Genomic DNA, 27,077 nt, shown 5'->3' on the forward strand with positions numbered 1-27,077 from the left:
CTTCTTGTGATACATCATTTCATTGTTGTCTACTCATCTTTTAAATATTTCCCTATACATATAATCAATGTTGAAATAAAATAGCAGCCACTTCATATGTTGGATCTTCCTTTTTTTCCTTTTATCTTTCCCACTTTTTATTGGACTTAATTCTGCTCTGCCAATGCCTAAAAATGATGCTATTATTCTGCCACATTTTTAATCTCAGGTGCAAAGGATTAATTATAATGCTACAGGATTTTCTCTGAAGGCAGAGTCTGAATATCAATTTATTGATTCAAATGTGTGGCTACCGCCTAATAATGAACTGCTTCGAGGACTGAACAATTGAGTCAAACTATCTTCGTTAGAGGAATTTTATTTTCTCTCTAAAACTCCTGGGAAAAAATGATAGTACAATATTGTTTTAGAGACATGCTCAATGAAAGTGGATGAACACAATGACAATAACCACTGAGTTTATACACTTTACCATAGGAATCGACTCATATATAATTTTAGAGTCACTAGTGGAGCTTAATGGATGTCATCTCGTGATACTGACCACTACTTAGCCAAACAAACAAAACAACAACAAAAAAACTTTGGAAGTTTGTTTCATATCTTCCTTGAAAAAAGGTTTCAGGTTTTCTTACTTTGACTGAGACATTTTCCCCCAAGAAATGAAAAATGACTTTATAACTTTGATCTTGCAAGCTGAGTCACAGCAGGCCAGCATATGAAGCAGCGAAAACACGTGTGTGCATTCCTACCCCATGCAGCATTCTTTATTCTGCAGTTCCCTGTCACTAAAGAATTCAGTTAAATACAAAGACCCTCAGGTAGAAACAGGCTGCTAAGAGCCGCCCCCAAGTCTGTGAGTGAGCTAGAGACAGCCACTCATGTATGTCTGCCCTGCTGGAAAGGCCATTAGTAAATGCCTAGCACTCCAGGCTAGGAAATGGTTTCTTGGACCAGAAGCAGGTTAAAAATAATTAAATAAAAAATAGGGGTGGGAGAGGGGAAACTTGCATTAAGACTCTCCTGTCCCGTTAAAATTAGCAAGCATGCTTAGGGCTTTATTCATTGTGACAACTGGATCTACAGGGAAGTTCTTTTGTCCTGTAGCATTCTGTTTTTGTACCATGAATACTTGCAGTATTATATAATTGTGATATTATAATAATGTGAGTCATAGATAGTATCTGTGACTCATTTCAGTTTCATTAACTCTGACAAGTAGAACATTCAAATTGGAGGCAAAATATCAAATGTCAGGTCAAAAATGAAGGTTGATTTCAAGAGTCCCAACCCACATCCTATTCTTGTGACTGCAATTTGCGTTTCCATAATACACTATAATCAAGGACTGCTCAATAATTTTATAAATATTACTAATATTACGAAGGCTTATAGACTGCTGTAAATTTACACAGCAGCTGGGTAATCTGTTTAGAGCTCTGGTGTTTTCCATTTTTACATTTGCTGGTTGGTGCAAAGCTTTAGGATATGGGTGGTGAGGCTTGCATTGTATGTAGTCTTGTGCGGTCTTGTTATGACATAGGAAGGAGAGCAGATTTTGACCTTAAATCATGTAAATGGTAAAGTGGCAACCAGAGACTTGAAACTATGACTCAGTTCATTCAGTGAACCTCTGAAACATTTCATCAGGTAAACCAGGAAAACGACTTTCATTGGAAAGTCAGATAGAACACCAAGTCGGTTTTACATCATTTTTATGCATCATATTTTATTGTATTTGTCATAGTGCTTATTTGCTTTCAAATACTATAAACCCTGTCAATTATAGTCAATAAACAGTTTCTAGGATTTTTTTACTTACTTATACAGCTGGTTACTATGCGATGAGAGGCAAATGACGGGCATCCAGGGAAGTCGTGTGTGTTTACCCATTGGTGAAATTAACAGTCAGCAGCCACCCATGTTGCTTCTAAAATGAGGGCCTGAACTTTGCTTTTGTGCTCTAGTGGTGGGTAATATGCTGATACCACAGCTCAGATGCTGTAGAGAACAATTCTTGCTTTCCTCTCTCTGGAGAATGATAGGATTTAAAACAACTTTTTTTTTTTTTTTCAGTTTGAATTAGGCATAGACAAATTTTGCATCTGTAGTGTGTTACCTTCCTTATGAATTGCCTTCTGTGGCTGTGTGAAGCATCTTTGTCTCCAGCGATTTCCAGGTGTCTAATAGATCTTTATATTGAGTAACAAATCATTTCTGTCCAGGAGCCTTTGGGGATGTATAATTTAGTATTCTTTGCTGTATGTTAAAGCAAACTAAATATGGCCTGAGAAGGACTCTGTACGTCTATATTTCAGTGCTTGTGATGAACTGTAACCTAGCTTAATAGGCAGACAAGATGAAAACCTAACTTAGTAGTATGCACCTGTAACAACAGCTAATTCTTGGCCAATCCCAGTGGCCAGACTTCAACCTTTCATATACTGCTCATTGTTCAAACTATGTTCAAATAAGGCATATACATTGACCTGTAACCAACCGGCTGTTCTGTACCTTCCTTCCAATTTCTGTATGTCATTTCCTTTTTTTTTTTTTTTTTTTGTCTATAAATCTTCTACCACGTGGCTGCACTGGAGTCTTTGTGAATCTGCTGTGATTCTGGGGCTGCCCAATTCGTGAATTATTCATTGCTCAATTAAACTCCTTTAAATTTAATTCAGCTGAAGTTTTTCTTTTATCACGTACTCCAGAACTCTACAGAACAGAGGAAGTTTTCTGTCTGCTGCCAACTGGGGCAGGGCACTCAGAACCTCTGGGAAATTCCTCATCAGTGAAGTAAGGAGGTTGAATTAGATGGTTTGTATGTAAGGCTTTCTGATTCTATGACATTACCACAGGGCCCAAACGTAATGCAGGCAGATGAGACCTCATTGAATGTTATTAGGATAATGGAGCAAGGAGGAGACCATTAATTATGCCCAGAAAAAATGATCTCTCCGGAGGCTGCTGTGGCTATTCCAGCTGAAGAAATTCTAATAGGTTAAGGATGAGAATTTTCAAGGTGTCACGAACAATGGATAACTGCTTAGAGGAATTTCCAGAGATTAAGTGATAATTCTCTCTTTGCCTGTTTTATGCTTTCATCTCTCCTCTTTTCTCACCTTTCAACCTCTTCTTGTTAATTGACATTATTTGGGTCCTAAGCAGGTTTTAGTGGATGTTATGTACATACATGGGGTTAACACAAGTATTCATTTAATCATTGTTTTACACATTAAGTATTCATTTGTTTAATCAACAGATATTTACTGAGCATCTTCTCTTTGCTGGGTACCCTGTTAGGTACTGGGATTACAATAATTCAAAGACAAATTTGGCCCTTGTACAAATGAGACTTACAGTCTAGTGGGAATAAAATACTATATTTGTTGTTTTGAGATGAATTTGAAATGACTAAAATTTTATAACTAAATTAAGTTACTCTGCTTATTTATGGGCTTTTATTTTTTTCCTTTTACAGATTGTTAAGAATTTATATGAAAAAATAGTCCCCATTCTTCCCTGTTGTACATTTTTGGGTATTCAGAGTGTGCTATTGAATACTCAACCCTTTACAGTATGTTCTTGTTTGCATTTGTGATTTCAAACAGTAAAAATGCTCTCCATATGCTGCCGTATACTTTAGGGTAGAATCAAAAGAACTATTTGGAAGACAGAAGGTTTCCGAGAGTCACGGGACTCATGAGAAACCCTGGCACGTTCACTTGTGTTGCAAAGTTCCTATACAAAATATATTGTATGTAGTTCCTGACTGTAGCCTTTTAAAGCAACATAATTGTAGAGTTTCGTATACCAACTTCGAATCCATTTTTGTTGTTACTGCTTTTATCGCCTTTAACTAAAATTGTTTGTTTCAATGACAGACCAAGCTTGTGGTTTCCTAGATTGCTTTTCACTTGCTGGCAAGGGCTGGCAAAGCAGACCTACAAGAGCCATGTTAAAAACACTTGGAAAAAAAAGGTAGTCAGAGGAACAAGGAAAATGCTATTTCTACTTCATCACCTCCAGTGCTCACAGTCATTTCTCTGAAATTCCTCTGGACCCCCGACAGGCCGTCTAGCTTTGGCAATGACCACTGTATCTGTAGCCTCAGAAAAAAGCAAAATGGTGAACTTTGGTTTTTGGTGTTAGTTGGGAACCAAGAGAATTCAGTACATTTTTAACCTTTATGTAAAAGCCATTTGCTCTTTTTTTCTCTTTGTTTTCCTTTATTGTTTTCAATATTACTTCTGGTTTCATAATATACCTCCGATTTCATAGACTACATTTCAAATCTAAATGTATATACCTTTATATTTTTCTTAATATAAAGCACTGGATCTTAAATAAATATTAGCTTTTATACTTAGAAATAAGAAAAAAAGGAATTTTGAAGTTTACAGTTTCTATTGAAATGGAGCAATTTTGCTAGGCAACCCCCGCCCCCCGCCCCCACGCACACACAGACACACATGCACCCACATGTGCATGAAATAGGAAAATAGTACAGTCTCTTTGGTTCCCTCTTTGCCTCCTTGTTACTGCCTACTTTTCCCCTTTCTTCTTTTTCACTCCTCCTTATGGCCCATCTAAGCACATTTTGTTAAGTCATTTGTCTTCTCGATGTTTGTTGTCAAAACACACATGGTGAAATGGATGCATATATCCAAATGTTAACAAATGGATAAATTAAAATGCTTATATAATACTCTGAAGATTGTAGCAAGAGAGAAGGCTGCATACCTGCTTAAGATGAGAAATCACTGTGTATTTCTACAGCTTCCAGATCCTTTTTTTTTTTTTTTAAACAAGGAGAAAGAACTTCCCTGCTCCTCACCAATGGCAAAGTGTCTGAAGTCACTGAGTACTCACTAATTCCTTTGGCCACTCACATACTTCCTGTCATTCTCCTAGAATTAAATTCCTGGTTCTCCAGTGTTGTTCCATTGGTTCTCCTCTCAGTTGCACTTTTTGGAGGGTAGATTGCTTTAACATGCTTTGCTGTAATGTACTCTAAACATGCTTAATGGGATGTGTGAAATCAGGTTATTATAATAATTTTTCTGTTCTTTGATGCTCAAATCCATTCTAATTGGTAGCAAATGTTCTCTTGTAGGTCCTTGTAGAATTTTATTTATTTATTTATTTTGAGATGGAGTCTCGCTCTGTCGCCCAGGCTGGAGTGCAGTGGCCGGATCTCAGCTCACTGCAAGCTCCGCCTCCCAGATTCACGCCATTCTCCTGCCTCAGCCTCCGAAGTAGCTGGGAGGACAGGCGCCCACCACCTCGCCCGGCTAGTTTTTTGTATTTTTTAGTAGAGACGAGGTTTCACAGTGTTAGCCAGGATGGTCTCGATCTCCTGACCTTGTGATCCACCCGTCTCGGCCTCCCAAAATGCTGGGATTACAGGCTTGAGCCACCGTGCCCAGCCCAGAATTTTAAAATATTCTTGGGAAATACTAACAGATATCATAAATACTTTTTCTGAATCAGCCTTATTGAGGGCAGAAAAAAGAATGAGGGATCAAGAGTATTATTTCCAGATTCTCTAATTTGTATGGTAAAACTCAAGGGAGTCTTTTCTCTTTACTTGCTTTCTTTTTATTCACTATAAAATATTCCTAACTGCCATAGATGCAAAACACCTACAAATAAATGAAACTTGTGCAATATTCTGTTTTTCCCTTAGCATGAAAGTTTTCCATCTTTGGCTTACATAAAAATCCATCTTCTTTTTCTGTAATGATGCTTCCCCCAAATACAAAGAAGGTACCTACAGTGGGTATTTGACTTTTTTTTTTTCCTAGTTGCCTTACATATGATTTCTCTTCCCTTGTTTGGGAAGTTCCCCAGTTTGTGAATCTTAGCAGGATTCAGAGCTTGCCTCTCATCATTGAATCTAGGAAGTACCACTATTCAGTATCCCAGCCACCTTGGCTACAGGATATGTGCTAGACCTAGCCTATCACTAGACCTAGGCATACTCACTCTGTACTAATGGACAGACCACAGAGAATGGGTGATGGTCCACTCAGTGTGTGCAGTGATGATAGAAATATCAATTTACTGAAGTGGTGTGGTGGCAGTTCCAGCAGTCGCATCCTGTCTCTGCTCCTGATGTTGGTGTACTTAGCTCAGCTAGCTAACTGAGTGGTCCAGTGGAAGGAGCAGCCTTAAATTCTATGGCATGATTTTGGTTTTGATTCGGTAGCCTACTGTTTGTTGTTCCTGATTGTTTTCCAGTACCTTCCCTAGGCTTCTCAGTGATTATGTGGGAATATCCACCATTGTTTCAATTAATTCAATTTCTGCTTAAAGCAGCCAGTCTTAGTTTTGTTATTTCTGTTATTTGCAAGTAAGAACCCAGATTGATAGGGAGTTTGAAACCAGGAATGGTTCTGGGAAATAGAACCACAGAAAAATTGGGGGAAGCTGGGACTGGTTGTCTGGGTTAGTTGGAGCTGAAGGTAGTGAAAAATCCAGCTGCATAAGGGATAAGACTGACACCCCATAACATTTGGTGGAAAATTAGCAAATAAATCATCTGTGAACTTCTAGAATGAGTTGCTAATTGAAAGAAACCAAGTAGACCAAGGAACCAAGTAGAAATTTCCATGCAACAATTGCATAGGAATGAGGACTTGAAAAACTGGGCTGGTATGATGGCTGCATGTAACGGTGGCAGACAGTTTAAAGAAAGGGAATATAAGCTCAAATTCCTAAATTTTCTTACCTAAGGATGGCTTGAAAAATAGGGACTTTCTGTGAGCACACTAAAAGAATCTCTTTTGTAATTCAGGGTTAAAAAATCGAAAGCCAAATGTAATGCAAGTTGTCAACTAAGGATGTCATTTGAATTCACAGCTAGATCCCTTATTTTGGTATTTGGTTTGGGTATTTAGAGAAAGAGCAGGACTCTGAGAACTAGAACAGGGGATATGGTAGGATTGGTGAATTCAGGGCACCCTGAATCCCTAAAGTCCATCAAGCCACCCTTGCCAGTTGGAGCAGCCCTGTGGCCTTCTCTGATGAGGCTATTTGTGTCTTGATGGAGTTTTCTGCTCTCTGAAGGAGTTGCATTACAAAGGCAGGTCAGTTCTCCTTCTGCCCTACTCCCAGATATATAACTAAACATGGATCCTAGAATACCTCAAAACACCAATGACAAAGTCAAAGGTAGGAGGTGATAGCTTATGGTGCTAAAAAGTTGCAAGACTTTCCCAACTGATACTGAAAAATATTCTGGGGGAATATGTATAATAGTGGATTTTGAAAGTTTTAGGTCAAATAGAGAAAAATACCACTTTAGATGGGTTGGATTTATTGCTATAAGAGCATTTCAACAGAGGTTCTGAATTCAGTGTACTAGCAGAAATAGATGGCATTGGTCTATTTATGTTTTCTTGACTGGTTGACCAAAACTTGGATTGTGGTACCAATGAGCTGCTAGAAATTCTTTCGTGTACTACTATGAGAGCAAGCAATCCAAGCACGTAGGGAGATAGGATTGTTGCAGAGGATATATCATGGGTATGGAGATCTGTATTCCAACTGTTTTCCTTGAGAGGGTCCTGATGAGATGCTCTTCAATAAGAGCCTAACAGATACAACTGGCCTCATTGGGAAAAAAAAATTTGGCTGTTCTCTGTAGACCTCTGATGCTTGTGAAGTATGGTATCATTGAAATGGGATTCCTTAGTCTTACTAGGGATATTAGGATCCTGGGGTAATAGAGCTTAAGCAGCGGCACCTTACCATCAGAAGGCAAGGTAGGTAGGCAGCATGGCTTCCATAATGGGCAGCAGGATGGGTATTTAATCAGGATGACCAGGCATCTTTGGGAATAGCTATTGATAATGGGATTCCTGTGACTGAAATGGATAGGTGCTTAGCTATGCCACCTGATTTTTACAACCAAAAAACTCTGGGTCTTCTGGCAAACAGAGGCTTGATTTAAGCTGTTACAATAGGAAATCATCACCCCTCATCTGATTATTCCCAGACAGGTCAGTTCATAAGCCCAGCATCCCTTACATGGAACCAAGGTCAAGAACTTGCTAGATCTGGCCCTTTGAAAGAGACCTAAGTGTACTTACTAGAGTAACTGGGGAAATGGAAATATGGAGACCTTACAGAGATTACTGGAACATGTGTCCCGTTCAGAATACAGTCTCTAGCAACTCAACACATGCCTTGATCTTTGGTATGCATTTATCTATCTGGCGAATGCTTTTACTTTTTTCTTTTTTTTTTTTTGAGACAGAGTCTCTCTCTGTCGCCAGGCTGGAGTGCAGTGGTGTGATCTCAGCTCACTGCAACCTCCGATTCCCTGGTTCAAGCAATTCTCCTGCCTCAGCCTCCCGAGTAGCTGGGATTACAGGCATGCACCACCATGCCCAACCAATTTTTCTATTTTTAGTAGAGAGGGGGTCTCACCGTGTTGGCCAGGATGGTCTGGATCTTCTGACCTTGTGATCTGCCTGCCTTGGCTTCCCAAAGTGCTAGGATTACAGGCGTGAGCCACCACGCTCACCCCAAATGCTTTTTTACTAAAGGTACATAAGCAGAGAATAAACAGTTTGCTTGTACCTCATAGGGGCAGCAGAATAACTTCAATGCCTTGCTTTTAAGCTTCTATCTTCTTTTTGGCTCTATGTTACCATTTTGTCTGCAAGGTTGTCACACAGGGTACCATGTTAGTCTGATATATTGTGACATCATGCTCATAGGATCCTGGGAGTAAGATACATTAGGCACCACTGATGTCTTGGTGTAAGATGCACATGTACTAGTGGGAAGGAGACATGGCATCCGCATGACAGTGAAGCTTCATTCTCACCATTTTCACAGTAATGATCACTGTGTTTTAGATACTTTATTTTGTTCTGAGAAGTAGCTCAAAACAAGTCACATGCTAGCGTGCGGATGACAATGAAGAAAGGGGAATATGGTTTGAGAAAGTTACAGTTCTTGGCCAAAAAATGAAGTTGCTGGATAAATCAAAGTAGAAAGTTATATTGACAAATAGGGCTGATTTACGAGATGTATAATATGCTCTATCCAGGTGTTGCCAGGTGAAGAGTGTTCAGCCGTGCTATACACTGCTGAGAGGTCTGGTAAGATGGAGACTGAGAATTAACTGCCGCTGTAGAAATGTGCAAGCATTGGTGCCATAGACAAGAGCAGTTTTAACGGAATGGTGGACTAAACCCTGTTGGGGTTGAGTTTAAGAGACAATAGAAGGAGAGGGATTTGGTGATAGTAAGACCTATTTTAAGAAATTTTATTGTAAAGAAAGTAAGAGAAATGCAGTGGTGGGTAGAGAGAGGAACAGGATCAAAAGAGGGCTTTTCCTTAATATTGGAGAATAGCAGCTTTTTGTATGCTCATGGGAAAAATTCAGTAGAGAGGGGGAAAGTGGTAACGCAAAAGAGAGTGGGGAGATTGCCACAGCAATGACCTTGAGTAGGCAAGACGAGGTGGTCTCTAGTGTTCAGGTAGAGGGACCAGCCATCAAGAGGAGCACAGGCAGTCTGTCTAGTGACATGAGGGATGGTGGGGCACTTGGTACAGGTGCTGGTAGATGGGTGGTGGAGCTTGTGGAAGAACTGAGGGCCTGTATGTAAGTTTCCGTATCTGCAAATGTGGAGGTTGTGAGAATCTTTCGATCTTTTAGGAATGTTGTTGGTTTACTCTGCTGTTGGGAGTTTTTTCACCTATTGTCCAGTACGTATGGCAGCAAAGTCTGGTGTTTCAGTTTACATGAAGATGATATAATCAGCATCTATTACAACATTTTAATATATGGCACTTAAATATGAACTGTAGGTTGAAATAGATTAATAGTATGTGATGGCTTCAGTTTTGAAACAGAATGTTTAAATCCCTAATGAATCTTCAAATTTATATATTTATTCAATTAGCTATGTCTAAAGATTTTTCTCTCCACTGGCTTCACAGTTCATATTGCAAGTTTTAATGTAGAAGTTATAATACAGTAATTATAGCATGGGTTAATAGGTACATGGTAATTTATAAATGCAAAATTGATTTTAACAGGTCAGTCATGAAGAAGTCACCTGGCTTAATTAACTGGTGAATTCAGTTAAGTAATGCATTTTACGAATTAAAAAAAACTAGATTAAGTTAATTAATTGTTTGGACATTTAAAAAGTATAGCCAGGCTGAGTGCAGTGGCGCACGCCTGTAATCCTAGCACTTTGGGAGGCTGAGGCAGGCAGATCACGAGGTCAGGAGATCAAGACCATCCTGGCCACCATGGTGAAACCCTGTCTCTACTAAAAATACAAAAATTAGCTGGGCGCGGTGGTGCGTGCCTATAGTCCCAGCTACCTGGGAGGCTGAGGCAGGAGAATGGTTGAACTCAGGAGGTGGAGGTTGTAGTGAGCTGAGATTGCACCACTGCACTCCAGACTGGCGATAGCGAGATTTTGTCTCAAAAAAAAAAAAAAAAAAAAAAAAAGTATAGCCTATGTGGGGAAGATTTTGGACATTAAAAATGATAATTATAGGAGTGGAATTTATATCTAGCAAAGGGAAGCACAATTCTGAATCCACATGTCTGTGTTTTTGTTTTTGTGCTCCTTGTATTTTGGCCTATTACCCTTCAATTAATTCTTATTACCCGATTTGAGAGAAATTGTGTTTTTGCCTTGCCTACTTGAAATTAAGACATTAATTTGAAATTAGATGAAAAGGAAATAAAGGCTGTTTATTATTTTGTCTGACTTCCAAAGACAGTTATTTATTTATTTATTTTTGAGACAGAGTCTCACTCTCTCACCAGGCTGGAGTGCAGTGGTCGATCTTCGCTCACTGCAACCTCTGACTTTCTGGTTCAAGCGATTCTCCCACCTCAGCCTCCTGAGTAGCTGGGATTACAGGCATGCACCACCACGCCCAGCTAATTTTTGTATTTTTAGTAGACACAGGGTTTCACGATGTTGACCAGGATGGTCTTGATCTCATGACCTCATGATTCGCCCTCCTTGGCCTCCCAAAGTGCTGGGATTACAGGCATGAGCCACCATGCCTGGCCAAGACAGTTATTTCTGTATTACAAAATCAGAAGTTGCCAGGCATGGTGGCTCACGCCTGAAATCCCAGCACTTTGCGAGGCTGAGGTGGGAGGATTGCTTGAGCTCAGGAGTTCAAGACCAGCTTGGGCAACATGGCAAAACCCCATCTCTACAAAAAAAATTAAAAAATTAGCTGGGCATGGTGGTGCGTATCTGTAGTCCCAGCTACTTGGGAGGCTAGGTGGGAGAATAGCTTGAGCCCAGCAGGTGGAGGTTGTAGGGAGCCAAGACTGAGCCACTGCACTCCAGCCTGGGTGACAGAGCCGGACCCTGTCTCAACAACAACAACAACAACAAAGAAAATAATCGGAAGGTATAAAAATTAGAATATTTAAAAATTTTTTTCAGCCAAAATGTTTTAGCATATTTAATTAGGCGACCTTTCCAACAACCACCACATTGAACATCTATTGTACTTACCAGTCTTTATGTAATCCATAATTCCATTCTAAATAAGTGACTCAGCACCACCATCTAGTGCAGAGGCCAGAGCTTGTGCCAGCTCATTGGAAATCAAAGGAGAAAATACTAACATGACATGATTAGAAAATGTTCACACGAAAGGTGGGGCCTCTCTTTTGGTTTGCTGATTCAAAATATTTATTTACTAATAAAGTAAATAAGGAGAGCTTTCCCTGTAAATACTTATGAATAGAAATGGTTTTCTGCCATGTTTGTGAGGCTTTCTATTAATATATATGTACTTGAGTAAGTTTCTATAATTAAACCTAACCACATTCAAAGACTGTGATTATTATTCAGTTCTATTTTCACAGCAGACCAAATTAAACCTCTATGTCAGACTTGTAGTGACTATCACAGCAACAGGCCCAGAATTCAGGCTTTTTCTTGTGCTTGGGAATTTTATAAATCTGAAGCATTTTTTCCATGGTGAGTGGACATGAAGTCTGGGAAGAGATACTTTGCCTCTGCCCATAGGTGGGGTGAGTCATTGCCTGTACAGGGTGAAATGGAGAATACTTTCAGCACCCTTCCTTTCAACCAGTTTGTCTGTCTGTCTTCACGTGCTGGGATCTGATGTTTCTCGCATTAGGGAGCTCTTCAGGAGTTAAAAGCATTGCCATCTGCTGTGCCCAAATCATAAACAAAGGTTCATTAATTGATTAAACCATTGTCATCCAAAGTCATGTGGGGAGTGCAGGCTCTGGAGGGAACAAGACATAGGGGAGAGACGAGGAGTTGGGCCTAGGATGGGCCATGGCGTAGGACCACTGGTCAGTAAGGGGACAGACTAAGACCACTGAGTTTTTAGGGGTGCGATGTCACTGCAGAGGGTGGAGGAGCACCCAAAGAAAGCGTCATGTTGTCAACGAAGTTTTGCCACATGTGCATCTTGTACCAAGGCTCTGTGCTAGGTATGGGAACACAGAGTTGAGGAGGACCTGGTCCCAGCCCCAGGAACTTACATCCAGCAGGGAAAGTAGATGCAGAGGGTACTGGGATGGCATAGCCTGATGCCCCAGGTGTGGGAGACACAGAGGGCCGCCGCCACCCACTGGTGAGGGCTTATTTATACATTTGCCTCAGATTTATGAGTCGAAAGGGGCTCCCCTTACTAGGCTGCTCTGTGGTATCACATTTTCAGATGCCGGATAGAGTGTGGAGGGGGCGTGTTACGGTACCATGCTGCTGCCAGGTGCTCCCCCTTGAAAAAGGAGTTTACCCAACTCTTCTAAGCATCTGTCTGAAGGCAATTAGTGTGAAGAGGCTCTAACTTTATAGTCTGGCTTCATTTTTTTAATTAGTTCTGGGCCCTGGACTATTCAATTTCTCTGAGGCTTAGTTTCCTTATTTGTTCAGTGTGGAGGATGATTTTCCAATTTTCCCCACTAGGTAGTTGGAAGAGGTAAATGGAATAAATACTGTATGTGGAAACTCCTGGTGCATAGTAGATAGTCCAGGGCTATCAGTCCTGTTCACTCCATGCCCCACCCCCAGTGCTGACTAATGACCTGGGCTGGTCTGGACACCCACCTAATGTGGGACCTGCTGACAGGGAGGGAGGTGGATGATTCATCTCTCTCTTAAAGCCTCTTGCTCTGTGTGAAAGGGAAGCTATTTAAATGCATCATTTAAGAGAGGATATGCATCAGGCTATTTAGATTCTTCTGAATTTGGATTCAGTTCACTACACAGCTTTTTTTGGTTTGCTCTCTAGATAATTTAACTTTCATACTTTGGATCATAGCACAACTTGGAACTTCTTATTCACAATATATTATCCTTATTCTCAGCAGTAGCATGATTTCACGTTCAGATTGGCAAATGTAAAAGGACAGTTCACTGAGCAAATATATTAATATGGAGCTTTATGTTTATGTAATGACGTTGGGCTTTGTGTGCTCTGCAGAATGTACAGGGGTAATTAGATATTTCAGATACGTGTCTAGACAGGGCAGAGCTTCAGGAGCACTTGCTCAACCCTGTGAAATGCTGCAAGTCACCCGTTTGTGACCAGAGAAAGCTCTCTGTGGTTAACAAGTTCAATGTGGAGTTAACTGTATGGCACTAGATTTATAGCCAAGAGGAAAATGAGATCTGATGAAATTTGTCAGGACTGACCATTTGTAGAACCAGACGAGGCCTAACTTTGCCCCGTGTGGCCTGATTTGAGGGTGCTCAAAGTGGTATCTTTCAAATATTTTTCTGCCATCCAGCTATGGGGCTTGGATTCCATTCTTAGAATCACCTCTTCAGGTTAAGTCATTCTGATTCAACAAGGCTCCTGTAAAATGTGAGTTTGTTCCTTGAGAGAGTTGTACATTGACCTAGATTGCTTAGACTCAGGGACAGTAGTGAGGAAGCACACCTTAGGATTTGATGTGAGGGCAATAGGAAACGAGTAAACATTTGAAATAGAGTTTGCTTCCTGAGGAGGGTGTGCACAGGTGGAGAGGGCTGAGGGGCAGCCTGAGGAACAAGAGAAAAACTGACTAATGGGGCACGTGCCCCTGTGCGTGGAGCATGGGATGAACCTGGCTTAACTTCAGCCCTGCGCTTTACAAGACTCACATGGCGCCCTGACGGGGATTATTTTAACCAAATGTAGAAGTATCTAGAAGCCAGCCCCTTTCTGGTTACTTTGTGGTTACTACATACAGTACTTTCTGATGCTGAAGACTTACTAGTGTCAGCTTTGAAGTATAAACCTTCCGATGGCAATGATAGAGAATCACATGCCAACCTTTCCCTCTTGGGTGCCCTCTCCCAGCATCTCACAGCCTCTGTAGCACCCCCTCCACAGCCCCATGAATCTACAAGAGTACACATGACAGCTTACTCCTTGTGAATTGTTAGTTGTGAGATCGTCCGTAAAGCTCCATTCCTGGTATCCGAGAGAGATCTTCAAAAGTAGGGGCCAGTTGAACTTGGAAAGTACAGGCTTCAGCGTATAGCTGCTGAGAGAGGCCATCTGGCTGCTGCTGCTGCTGCCAGCTTCCAGACGGAAGCTGAGATTTGCTATTGATGTTCCAGCATTGATCGAACTCCTGCCTCGTCTGCATCAGGCATGGTCTTTGCAGCTTCACGCAGGTATTTAATACTATTGCAAATTGTTACTTGTTAGTGTTCCTCCCAACTAGTTGTTTGGAGTCAGCTAGTTGTTAGTATTTCTACTCTACTGATTAGAAATCTGAGACTTTGAAAGGTTAAGTCATTTGCCCAATACCAGACAGCTGGGGAGTGAGAGCGCTGGAATCTAAACTGAGAAATGTCAGCCTCTCCCTGCTACTCTTTGCTGTTGGTAAGGGTATTTCCTCTCCCTCTGGGGCTTTCTATTGCTTTCAGAGAGATAGTGTGTAAGCTTAAGGAACACTTAACTTGAGAGGCTTTCCCAAATGGAGTAGAAAATGCCACGAGGAAATAACTTAAAGATAGGTGCTGGGGATGCGTCTAAGATGTGAAGGAATGTCACACATGTGCATAGCTCACCTTGCATGTCATTTTGATTCCTTGGTGGCTTTTAGGGTCTTCTCCTGCTTCACTCCTTTTAGCCCCCTGGCCTGGTCTTACACTCTGCCCGTCCAGAATGAAAGCAGGCCTCCTACGTCTTTGCAGTGGACATGCCTTGGCACTGAACAACATGCAGTGACCTCTTTTATACCCCATACTTGTCATTCTTTCTGTTTATCTCGACACTCCAACCTAAGCTGTGACCTTGGCTTTCTCCCCCGGCTCCAATTCATATTCTCCCTCTAGTGGTGCTGCCTCTGGCTGCCCTGGGCAAATTCTAGGCCTCCAAAGGATTTTTCTCCTTTGACTCTGCCTTTTTGGACAGTACTCTGCTGCTCTGGTCCCAGCTACGCCAGTAGAAACCAGCTGTTAAGCCATGAGCCCCAAGGATTCTGAAGCATCACTTTGCCTCCTATCTCCTATGGCGTTGACAGTGCTGGCCATAACCCTGAACCTGCACCCAGCCAGCGCCAGCATGTGAGCGTTGTTGACAGTGTGCAGAGGCTGGTTGGAGCTGCTGACCCTGTGCTTCCAGGCCCACTCTGTTTGGTTTGAGTTGCCCCCTTCAGAGTCCTGCCTGCCCTGACTTGGAAGCTGTTGCTTATTGCGAATGTCTCAGTGTGGAGCAGTGGGGCCTGAGGCAAAAGTGTATATGCTGCCACTTCATTAGCGAAAGCATCACCAGAGAAGCAGAAGTGGGGAACAAGAGAAGTGAAGCAAAGAAAGCGAGTAAGTATAAGAGCTGTATCACTGACCTGACTACTGCTTGCTAGCAAGTACAGCTGATTGTTTGATCTTGTGGGACATATTCAGAGAAATGCCATGTGGGTGACTGCATTTCAGGGAGTCCTTCCGGGGGGGAAAGTAACTCCTTCACTGCCTACCCTCTCGCCTTGGTCAAAGTCTGCCCCAAGGGGCATGAATTATCTTGCGCTTGTGGTTTGTACAAGCCTAGAAGTGGCCAGCTGATCATCCCACACCTTATTAGCAGCTCATACCTCATCAGTAATAGACAAGAAATCCTGGGAAGGAGCCAAGAGGGGCTTGATGTGCCCATGGGTGACTTGAGGGGCCATGGCAGTGGCATCAGAAGTGACATCCAGGTCTACACCTGTGAGAGCAGCACAGGCCATGTTAGATCTGCTCAGCCCGGCAGCAGGCAAGTGTTCAGCCCAGCGGCAGGCAAGTGCTCAGCCCAGCAGCAGGCAAGGTCTGGGTGATGGGTAATCTGAATCCGGTCATGTTGAGCAGTGTAATGTCAGTGAAGCTTGGCTGTTTGACTTGTGTATGCTGCTGAGAAATTTCTTGGCCATGTAAGGAAATACTCAGTTTTCCAATTCCCGGGGGTTGAACATCTTTTTGAGGGATCTCTCTTATATGGGTGGGGACTAGCTGAGTGTTCTCTCTGATTGGGGTGAGGGAGCAGGGTCCAGATAGTGCTACACTAGTGAGATGCTTCTCACAATAAGAGGCAGAGTTGCTGCTGGTGATCGTGGCACTGATCATGTATTAAGGGCCCATGGCTCTGGAAAGCAGAAGTACTGGTAGTCACAACCTGAAGCCTTGTCTGACTGTATTCATCCATTTTCACACTGCTGTAAAAATACTACCTGAGATGGGGTAATTTATAAAGAAAAGATGTTTAATTGACTCCCAGTTCCGAATGGCTGGGGAGGCCTTAGGAAACTTAGGATCATGGCGGAAGGCAGAGGGGAAGCAAGGCACATCTTACATGGCAGCAGGCAAGAGAGAGAGCACACGGGGGAAACTGTCACTTTTAAAACCATCAGATCTCGTGAGAACTTTCTCACTCACAAGAACAGCGTGGGGGAAACTGCCCCTGTGTTCCAATCACCTCCCACTAGATCCCTCCCTCAACACATGAGGATTACAATTTGAGATAAGATTTGGGTGGGGACACAGAGCCAAACTTATGCGCAGGCTGTGTGAGGCCAGGTATTACCTTCCAGGCCACGCCACATCTCCACCTTGTTTCAGCACCAGTACAAAGTGGAGGGTGTTAGATACACTCCCCTGACCTGACCTTAAACCCTGTTTGGGAAGATTTTTTACAGACCACAGAACCTCCATCTTCACGCCAGCCCAACACAGAAGACACGTGTTGAAGATCCCAGAGACAGAGTTCTGAGGATACCTTCTCTACGGTTGTGAAGTTTAGATGATATCAAGCAAAGTATTTAAAGTTCTAGAGACCCCTGCGGGCATACGTAAGTTCTTTAGGTTTCATTTATACCAGATTTCTCCAATGTGACTCATCTATCAGCTGATTTCCTGCAAGAGGGTGAGGGTTAATCTGGATCCATTGGAGGTTCAGGTATTTAAATAGCTAATGGCCTTCTTGACTGCTGACCCCATCACAACCTTCCTTGACCCAACTTATCTCTACACAGTAAAAATAGGCATCATCAAACTGAGAGTACAGAAGGCCTTCACCCGTGCAAATGATACTCATAACTAATAATGGCCAATAAACAGTCTTGCAAAGCAGTGGGAGCTTGCTGCTATAAAGTAACAGACTGGATCTACATCCTGGGGTTGGGGGTGGAGGAGATTCCAGTTCCCTTGGACCATGAGAACTACTCAATCAGGGGCCTCTTTTTAGGCTCTTTATGCAAATCTGTGCACCTCATCTCCTGACCAGGCTTTTTTAGCTGGGAGTTCGGGGCAGGGGTGCCAGGCCCCCTCCAGCTGTAGAGCTGGGCCCCAGACTTGTTTCAGGAAAGGAAGTGATAGACATGTGATAACAGGGCCATTCCGGCAACTTGCTCAGAACAAAGGGCATCTGATCCAAGTGGACTTGCTGTCTCTACTGCTAGAAAACAGCTACTGTTGGCAATCCTCAAATGATAATTGTCTCACAAAATGAAAACATAAGAGTCCTTTTTCACCAGTCACCCTGTTAGAGAGCACAGTTAGAAAGCACAGTCACCCTGTTAGAAAGCACAGTCTGGCTCTCCTACCAAGCACCTCCACACTCTTCTGCTTATGTCCCCAGCAAGCCATGTTTCTAGCCCTTTTTCAAATAGTAGGACTTGAGAATCCTACCTCTAGCTTCTAGCTCCCTCGATCCATGCTCATCCCTAACTTATACACAGGGGTCTTGCTGGCAGCCCACCTCTCTCGTTCTGGTACATAGAAACAGAAAGCCTGGATCCTTGAAGCCTGGGCACCTGGGCCACACAATAAGAGCCATCACAGACTGCCCAGGGCCATGACAGCCTCTCACCAGGCAAACCCATAAGGCAAGCCCTGCCTCACCCAGCTGTTTGGGGAAGATGGGTAGGCTAGGCATGGGTGGGGTCTGATTTTGCACAGTGACTTTGCCATGCCGGGCCCCACATAAAAAGGGCTTCCCACACCACCACAGCGTTCACGACCTTGCTTCAGAGCTGTTTGCCTTGACCTACTTCACACTCAGTATTATCCTGTCCACTGAGCCTCCTGGCTGCTGACCTGGGGGCTGACTCACTTTCCTGTTTACAGCCTTGCCTCAACCCTCACTCTTGATGGTGGTTTACATAGTTTCTCTGGCAATGATATTTGCTTCCTTTTTGACTAGAGTTCAGGTTCTCTTCTGGCCAGACAGCCTCTGACTATTCTGGTGAAAAATACGCCAGATTGTCCCTGGCCCCCAGGACCCTTTGTCCTTGGTGTGGCCTCCTAAGAGCAGTCTACCTGCTGTACTTGCCTTTATATGATTGGGGTAGCCCCAGTGTAAGAAAGGAAGGTGGGAGAATGGAATAGTGAGGGAAGGAGCTAGGAGAGGAAGGAAGAATAAGCCTTTTTCTCCTATGAATCCTTAGCACCATTGATACAGACATTAAAATGAAAAAAATAATTGTTTTTCTCCATTGATTTTTAGATGTGTTTAATCCAAAAGAGCTATAGCAAGTGTTGTGAGCCTATTGGGAGCATTCAGACTCAATAGTGCTGTTCCGTAGCCTAACTGGAGTGCCTTTATTTTTCTATGCACAGGTAGATATTTTCTGACAACTAGTTCTACATTTATATCTCAAATAACTCTTCAGTGAGTACCCAGATTTAATGAGATTGGTGAAGTTTGGAAGCACTTTGATCATTAAACCTTTAGTTGACTATAGAACTAGATTAAGTGGCAGGTTCTTTCTGATGGTTACTTACTTCATAGTGATTGTAGTTCACATATGTGATAGATTTATTTTGGAATCCCTGCTCTGTTGATACCTTCTTGTTTGGGAAATCACCTTACCCACAGCCCTGCCAAAACCTTGGGCTTGGATGGTTGTGTTTCTGCCGTGTGACCCTCAGTTCAGATATTTGGACCAGTGGTGGACACTTGAACCTGATACAGGCAGTCCATGAGCCTGGCCAGTGACCAACCAGGTTATCTTGCTTGAAAATTCAAGCAAAAGAATATAGAGAGCTAAAGGACATAGTCAGTTGTTGGTGGGTGTGGTACTCTTACGGAGTCAGTTCATAATACATAGGCAAGCTGAGGTTGTGAAAAAGCAGAAACCATTAATAAGCAGAGAAAGCGGGTTTGCAGAGAGGAGGATGCATCAGGCAGGCAGTGAGTTAAGAGATGACATGGACCGAGAAAGACAGACGGGGCACATGACTTTGGTTCCTGGTGGCTTCTCAGCTCTAGACTCCGAAAGGCTGGTCTGTACTCTTATTTCCCGCTTGTTGTTGTCCGTGAAATGACTTCTTTGATCTTACAGCAAACCTCAACCCTACCACCTCTTGTTTTTGACATAAGGGTTTCTGTTCCTTGTAGCCAAAAATCCTTGACTAAAATTACTACTGAGGTGTTGCCAGCAGTGGTTGCAACAGAGAGCTATAAACTTATATCTTCGTCATTAAGCAAACGGTGGAATGTTTTTTAGTTGCTTCTTTGGAAGTAGAACTCGATGTCATTAAAATCTGTGTACATCCATATTTTCCTTGTTAATCATTTAGAACATTCTAGCTTTCCACCCTTTTCTCACTTGTGATAATGGTATTGGTTTCGTAGGGTGGGTCTTTAGGAACGCTGTTTGGGGCAAATAAAAAACACCTGAAGTAAGCTTACATCAAAGGACAAGATTGCTTCTGCTGGTTTATAATGGGTAGACTTTCTGATTATCTGCACCAGGGACATAATCTTGATTGCCTTGTCAACAAAATCCATTGCCCAATTAACTGGAGATTTTTATGGCTGGAGAAACTCTGGATATATAGCATAGGAGGTGGGGCAGGGATGAGAGTGAGATAATCCACAGTCTATGTTCCATCTCCAGCAATTACAAGTTGCATTCCTCATCAAATTTAGCTTCTACACCAAACTGGCATTTATCTGGGTGGAGATGTATAAACAGTGGGCATCCTGGGAATGGAGCTGTGGCTGGTCTTTTTTTTTTTTTTTAATGAACTCAAAGAGAGGGCACTATGTACGTTTGCATAAAACATACATACAAAAGCTAATCTGGGTAATAAAGTCCCAAGTTAAGTAAAAAAGTTTCTATATCTGATAGAATGGACAGAAAAATGAGCAGCAGTTGGGAAAAGGACACTTGGAGGGTGGTAGAGGGAGAACTCATTTACAGCGAGTGTCAGTGTAGCTATGTGGCTAGACACTTAGGCTCTGGACCCAGACTACCTGGATTCAAATTTCAAGTCCACCGTTTAGAAGCTATATGACCTTGGAGAGGTTACTTAATTTCTTGGTGCCTCAGTTTCTTTATCTACAAAGTGGAAATAACAATAGTATCTACCTCATAGGTTTATTGCAAAGATTAAAGAAATCAATACATGTAATATGCCTAGAGCAGGGTCTAGTCTGCTTAGTGAATGCTACCTACTTATTATTATTCTGTAAGACATAACCTAGTGTGCCAACCAGATCAGCAGGATGCAGCAGAACTAACACCGCATGTGTATTCTACTCTTTTCCCGATGAAAATCCAATAGATTTACTCTTTCACCATGAAATGTGTGTGTATTGGCTGAAACAAGAAAGAAGATTCATTAAAGAGCTACTAAAATGAAGGTGGGAAGAGAGGGGCTTTCATATACAGAGTGAGAAGAGGTTGGGTTCTGGCCTGGAAAAATGAAGACTGAGATGCACTATGTTGAGTTTTATGAAGGATAGGAATAGTATGAATAATAACTTGTTTATGGAATACTGGGAAATTAGAGCTGGCATGAAAGATGAATACTTTGAGGTGAATACTTGAACAGATGGTTACTTGACAGTGCCTGCACAGTGAGTGGTTCAGTCATGGTGCTTATTAGCTCAGAATTTTGAGAGCAATCTGGAAAAAGGCTGTGGGTTAGATGTTTCCTTAATTATTGAAGGTAGTTAGGGATGTTTGCGATGGAGCCCTAGTTTACTTCAGTTCAGTATTTGTAAATAAATTATATTAATATAATACCTTAAAAAACGGTTTAAGCACTCTAATCATTCAGTTCTCATGATAGTCATTTACTGAGCTTTGACTGCGGGCAAGACTCTGCTGGGAATCCAAAGGTGAGAAAGATGGGTTGTGCTGAAGTTTCCAGTCTGTATTGCCACCCAGAAGCACTATCATTAAATGAATTCGAAGGCGTAATGTGTTTCATTTGCTTTTACTTACATTTTGAGGCCAGAGAATGTTTAGTTATTTTATAAGAGTTCAGGATTGATATTGTGAAGGAGCTGAATAGATAAAAGTTCTCTTCTTGCTAGTATTTTGTTTTCATATCTCTACCCAGGCTATACTCTAAAGCCAGTAGAAAAGTTTATTTTAAAATTTATTTTTATTTTTAGAGTAGTTGTTCACAAAAAGCAATGTTAGAGTTAGAATTGAATGTAGAGATTATCTTCTAAAGTTCCTTATTTTACAGATAAAGGAGATGGCCCTGAGAACTCAGGTGACATGCTCAAGGCAGCAAAGCTTGGGTGGAAGCCCAGCTTCTAGTCTTCTGTGTTTTCTTTCCTATCCAGCTGCTTCCCCCAGGAGGATCAGGGTAATTGTAGTCCAGCTTATTTCTGTGTACACACAAGCTGAAGTGTGTAATGTTTTATCCCATAGTACCCAGAAGCAATTTACCATGAAGCCAGTAAAGATTCAGCTCAGGGCCTCTCACTTATAGGAGCTTTGGGGTGGGAAGGAGGAAGCCAGTTTGCAATCAGCAAACATTTCTATAAGCATGTCTGGTCAATGACCTAAAGAGACACTGTAAGAAATGGACTCAGCCCTCCCCAAGATCCTAGTAATTTGTTGTGATCTTTTTCACATACTAAAATAAAAGAAACTCACTTTTGTACCTAATTTTGAATTTGTAATTTTGTATTTTTTTTTTTTTTTAAGAAATGCCCTTCTCTTGTTCCAAGATTATATAAATTTCTGGCTCCATGAAACATGGGTCAGCTTCTGATGTCCAAACATACTATCACTTGGGAATTTCATTTAAATATTCTAAATTTTATTTCTAAGTGCATTTTTATTAAAAAATTTGGGCTGAGCATGGTGGCTTACACCTATCATCTTAACAATTTGGGAGGCCGAGGTGGATGGATTACCTGAGGTCAGGAGTTCAAGACTAGCCTGACCAATATAGTAAAACCCTGTCTCCACTAAAAATAAAAATAAATAAATAAATAAATAAATATATATACACACACACACACACATACATATACATATTTATATTTATGTATGCCAGGTGTGGTGGTGGGTGCCTGTAATCCCAGTTACTGGGGAGGCTGAGACGCGAGACTCACTTGAACCCAGGAAGCAGAGGTTGCAGTGAGCCATGATTGAGCCACTGTACTCCAGCCTGGGTGACAGAGCAAGACTCCATATCAAAAAAAAATACATTTAAATTACTTTTATTTTTATATTTAATTTTAACTTTTGTTACAGTAATAAAGAAAAAGTTGTGTTAAAATGTTTTAAATAAAAATGGCAATCCCTTGCCTCATCCTTCCCTACCCCTTGATATTTTCTCCAGTTAACTACTTTTAAATCTTTTATGTTTTTCTGAATTTTACCTCTAAATTATTTATTAATGACTTACTTTCTTAACTGATTAGTTTTAGACATTATGTATTGGGTTGCTATAATGGTAGGCAATAATTTAACTAATAAAGTGCAAACACCCCTTGTTCTCCTCACATTTCCCCAAAAGAGTTAAGTCACAATTTTTGCTTACCCTAGTCATCAGTATTTATATTATCATTGACTGTGCAAATATTGTTCACATCAGAAGCAATTATTAGTCTATGGCATCCTTTCTCATGTAACTTTTTGTTTGTCCTAGACTTAATAATTATCTTAGTTTCTTCTGCCTGATTTTCTGTGTATATGTCACTGCTTTTCCTTTTTTTTTTTTGTAAAACTTTTTGTTTTCCCCAGAGTTCATAATTGCTTTGATTTTCCTTTTGCTTCATTTTCTGTGTATTTAGCCAAATATATCATCAGAACTGCTAAACATCTATCGTATCAATATTACTTTTGGAAATGGTCAAGCATATTGGATAATCTGCCAATCCTCCCTCCTACTCTTTTTTCCCTAGAGACCTCCTCCTGCTCTAATATGGACTGATTTTTTTCTAGTGTCTAAAAATTACATCATAATAAGGCTTTGATGAGGATGTTTGGTAAGGATGACACTCAGAGGGCTCTTTCTAAATCCCAGGGAATTGTCTACGCATTATAAGTAATTTTACATAAGCCAAGTTTGAAAGTGTGTTTTAGGTATCTAATGTCATAGAAGAACTTCCTTCATTTTCTCCTTGACTAGGTTTATATAGTAGAGTGAAGAGAATGCTCCTGATTCTGGATAAAGATGGATAAAGTACTATATCTGGATGCCTGAAATGCCTAGTGACTAAAAGTAGAATTTGCTAATATATAATTCTAATCCTATTTATTGACATATGTATTAACCTTAGGGTCAGTCACCTGAATTTTAAATTCCAAATAATTACTAAGAATATATTCCCAGACAATTTCTTATTACCCTCATGCTCATAGTGACACTTGCCACTATAAAAACTAGTTTTAATGTAGGTAAGTTAAATATAATTTTAAACAATATTTTTTAAACACGGCACAAAATTGTTTTACATACTAGTATTTATTAGTTGCATTAGAAGCTTTACGTAATAGTGGAGAATTAACTATACTAGTTTCAATAATAGCTTTTTATTTCAGTACTTTACATATGCAGAATATTTAGTTATTTTTTACTGTGTACTTTCAGAGTAGGCCAATAGCGTTATTTTACTTTGCTGAAGTAGAAATTAAAGTCATTGAAATTCATGATTAAGTTTTCTTACGGGAACTTCTTGTTCTCAGATGATTCATCCCCCTGTAAAGGAGGATTAGTCTTTTCCTGGATAATCCACATGTAAACCATGGAAGACAGATTTTTGGGGAAGTAGACATTTTTTTTCCAGTGTGTTTCACTATATTTTAATCTCATTCCTTTTTGAGATTGACGCAACTCAAATGTCATGCTATTCAGCTGAAGTCTCATAGAACATGGCTCTCTACTTTCATTTGGGTTTTTAAAACTTATTTCCTGAGAATATTGCTGGAAGAAAAAAATGTTTTTAAATATTTACAGTCTTGGTTGAAACGCTCAGCCCTGGTAACGTTTACAAGCAGAGATTAAATATGTATGATCAAATCATTCTCCCCAAATGCACCGCCTCTGGAACGCCCCTGGCCTCTGCCTAGACCTGTAGCTTTGAAGCAACGACACATCTCAGGATGCACCACCCTTCATCCTTCCTTTTCTGTCTTCAGCAGTATTGTCCACTGAGAGTTGTGGACAGACAAGGGAGGGCTGAATCCCCAGGGGTAGGGGTAGGCTGCCTTGTATGCCAATTTTTTCCCCATTTAAGGAATTGGGTGGTGGTGGGGTTCATGCTGAGGGATGGGTGGGGTCAGAGAAACACCACCCAAAGATTTTGCCAGGATTATGACATTTCCCCTACAGTTTTGGATACTTTACACTGAATTATTTTTCTATTTTTATGTGTTGTATAAGGGGTTACTTGCATTTATATTGTATAACTGGATGCCTACCAAAAATATATGTGTTTACTCAGTCAATTGACTATGTAAACTTTTGGTTTGTTTCATCAGTTACAGTCCACATCGCGTCTCTCTGAAGAACAGTTAAAGTGTCTTCTGGATGAATGCATAGTTAAACAAAAATCCATCGTTAAACTTTCTTCAGAAAGAGAAAATGAAGACATTGAGGATGTAACACCTATGTTCCCCCAGCTTTCCAGGTCCATCATCTCTAAATTACTAAATGAATCAGGAACAAAGGTCCAGAAAACCGAGGCAGAAGATGCAGATATGCTTGAGAGTGCAGAATGTGAAGCTTCTAAAGGCTACTATCTCACTAAAGCCTTGACTGGACATCGCATGTCAGAAGCTCTTGTCACTGAAGTAGAGAATATGAAATGCCTTCAATTTTCCAAGGATGATATTATTAGTGACACAAAAGACTATTTTATGTTGAAGACTCTTGGCATTGGGAGACTGAAAAGGCCCTCCTTCTTGGATGATCCACTGTATGGTATCAGTGTGAGCCTTTCATCAGAAGACCAACATCTGAAACTCAATTCTCCAGAGAAAACAAAAGCAGGTGAGGCTTGGCGAACATGTGTTTTGCTAAGTAAGTCTTAAAAGCACCTCAATATAAAGGTATTATTGTTTAAATTAGAGTAGGATAAGGAGGTATGTCTGTAAGTCACAGGTAGCATCAGTAAGAGCATGCAAACATAAAACCTATTTCCCAATAGTCTTATGAAATCATATAACTTTCATATAAGGAATAAGCAAAGGATCCCGTTTCAGCTTTCTACTTATGGCTAGCCAGTTTTCCCAGCACCATTTATTAACTAGGGAATCCTTTCCCCATTTCTTGTGTTTGTCAGGTTTGTCAAAGATCAGATGGCTGTAGATGTGTAGTATTATTTCTGAGGGCTCTGTTCTGTTCCATTGGTCTATATCTCTGTTTTGGTACCAGCACCATGCTGTTTTGGTTACTGTAGCCTTATAGTATAGTTTGAAGTCAGGTAGTGTGATGCCTCCAGCTTTATTCTTTTGGCTTAGGATTGTCTTGGCAATGTGGGGTCTTTTTTGGTTCCATATGAACTTTAAAGCAGTTTTTTCCAATTCTGTGAAGAAAGTCATTGGTAGCTTAATGGGGATGGCATTGAATCTATAAATTACCTTGGGCAGTATGGCCATTTTCACGATATTGATTCTTCCTATCCATGAGCATGGTATGTTCTTCCATTTGTTTGTGTCCTCTTTGATTTCACTGAGCAGTGGTTTGTAGTTCTCCTTGAAGAGGTCCTTTACATCCCTTGTAAGTTGGGTTCCTAGGTATTTTATTCTCTTTGAAGCTATTGTGAATAGGAGTTCATTCATGATTTGGCTCTCTGTTTGTCTGTTACTGGTGTATAAGAATGCTTGTGATTTTTGCACATTGATTTTGTATCCTGAGACTTTGCTGAAGTTGCTTATCAGCTTAAGGAGATTTTGGGCAGAGACGATGGGGTTTTCTAAATATACAATCGTGTCGTCTGCAAACAGGGACAATTTGACTTCTTCTTTTCCTAATTGAATACCCTTTATTTCTTTCTCTTGCCTGATTGCCATAGCCAGAACTTCCAAACTATGTTGAATAGGAGTGGTGAGAGAAGACATCCCTGTCTTGTGCCAGTTTTCAAAGGGAATGCTTCCAATTTTTGCCCATTCAGTATGATATTGGCTGTGGGTTTGTCATAAATAGCTCTTATTATTTTGAGATACGTTCCATCAATACCGAATTTATTGAGAGTTTTTAGCATGAAGGGCTGTTGAATTTTGTCAAAGGCCTTTTCTGCATCTATTGACATAATCATGTGGTTTTTGTCTTTGGTTCTGTTTATATTCTGGATTACGTTTATTGATTTGCATATGTTGAACCAGCCTTGCATCCCAGGGATGAAGCCCACTTGATCATGGTGGATAA

The 27,077-nt window shown here is 41.0% G+C and overlaps 1 protein-coding gene across 1 annotated transcript in view; it reads left to right on the forward strand.

The window, feature by feature from the left end:
* The window catches only part of FSIP1 (fibrous sheath interacting protein 1), a 192,691-nt gene that overhangs the window by 144,671 nt on the left and 20,943 nt on the right, over nucleotides 1-27,077 (forward strand). Inside the window, exons 11-12 of the mRNA XM_030931580.1 lie at nucleotides 17,136-17,299; nucleotides 25,190-25,700. Of these exons, the coding sequence (XP_030787440.1) occupies nucleotides 17,136-17,243 (108 nt within the window). The 3' untranslated portion in view covers nucleotides 17,244-17,299; nucleotides 25,190-25,700. The remainder of the gene's footprint in view (nucleotides 1-17,135; nucleotides 17,300-25,189; nucleotides 25,701-27,077) is intronic.

The sequence above is a fragment of the Rhinopithecus roxellana genome, chromosome 5, assembly GCF_007565055.1.
Source record: "Rhinopithecus roxellana isolate Shanxi Qingling chromosome 5, ASM756505v1, whole genome shotgun sequence".
Lineage (NCBI taxonomy): Eukaryota > Metazoa > Chordata > Mammalia > Primates > Cercopithecidae > Rhinopithecus > Rhinopithecus roxellana.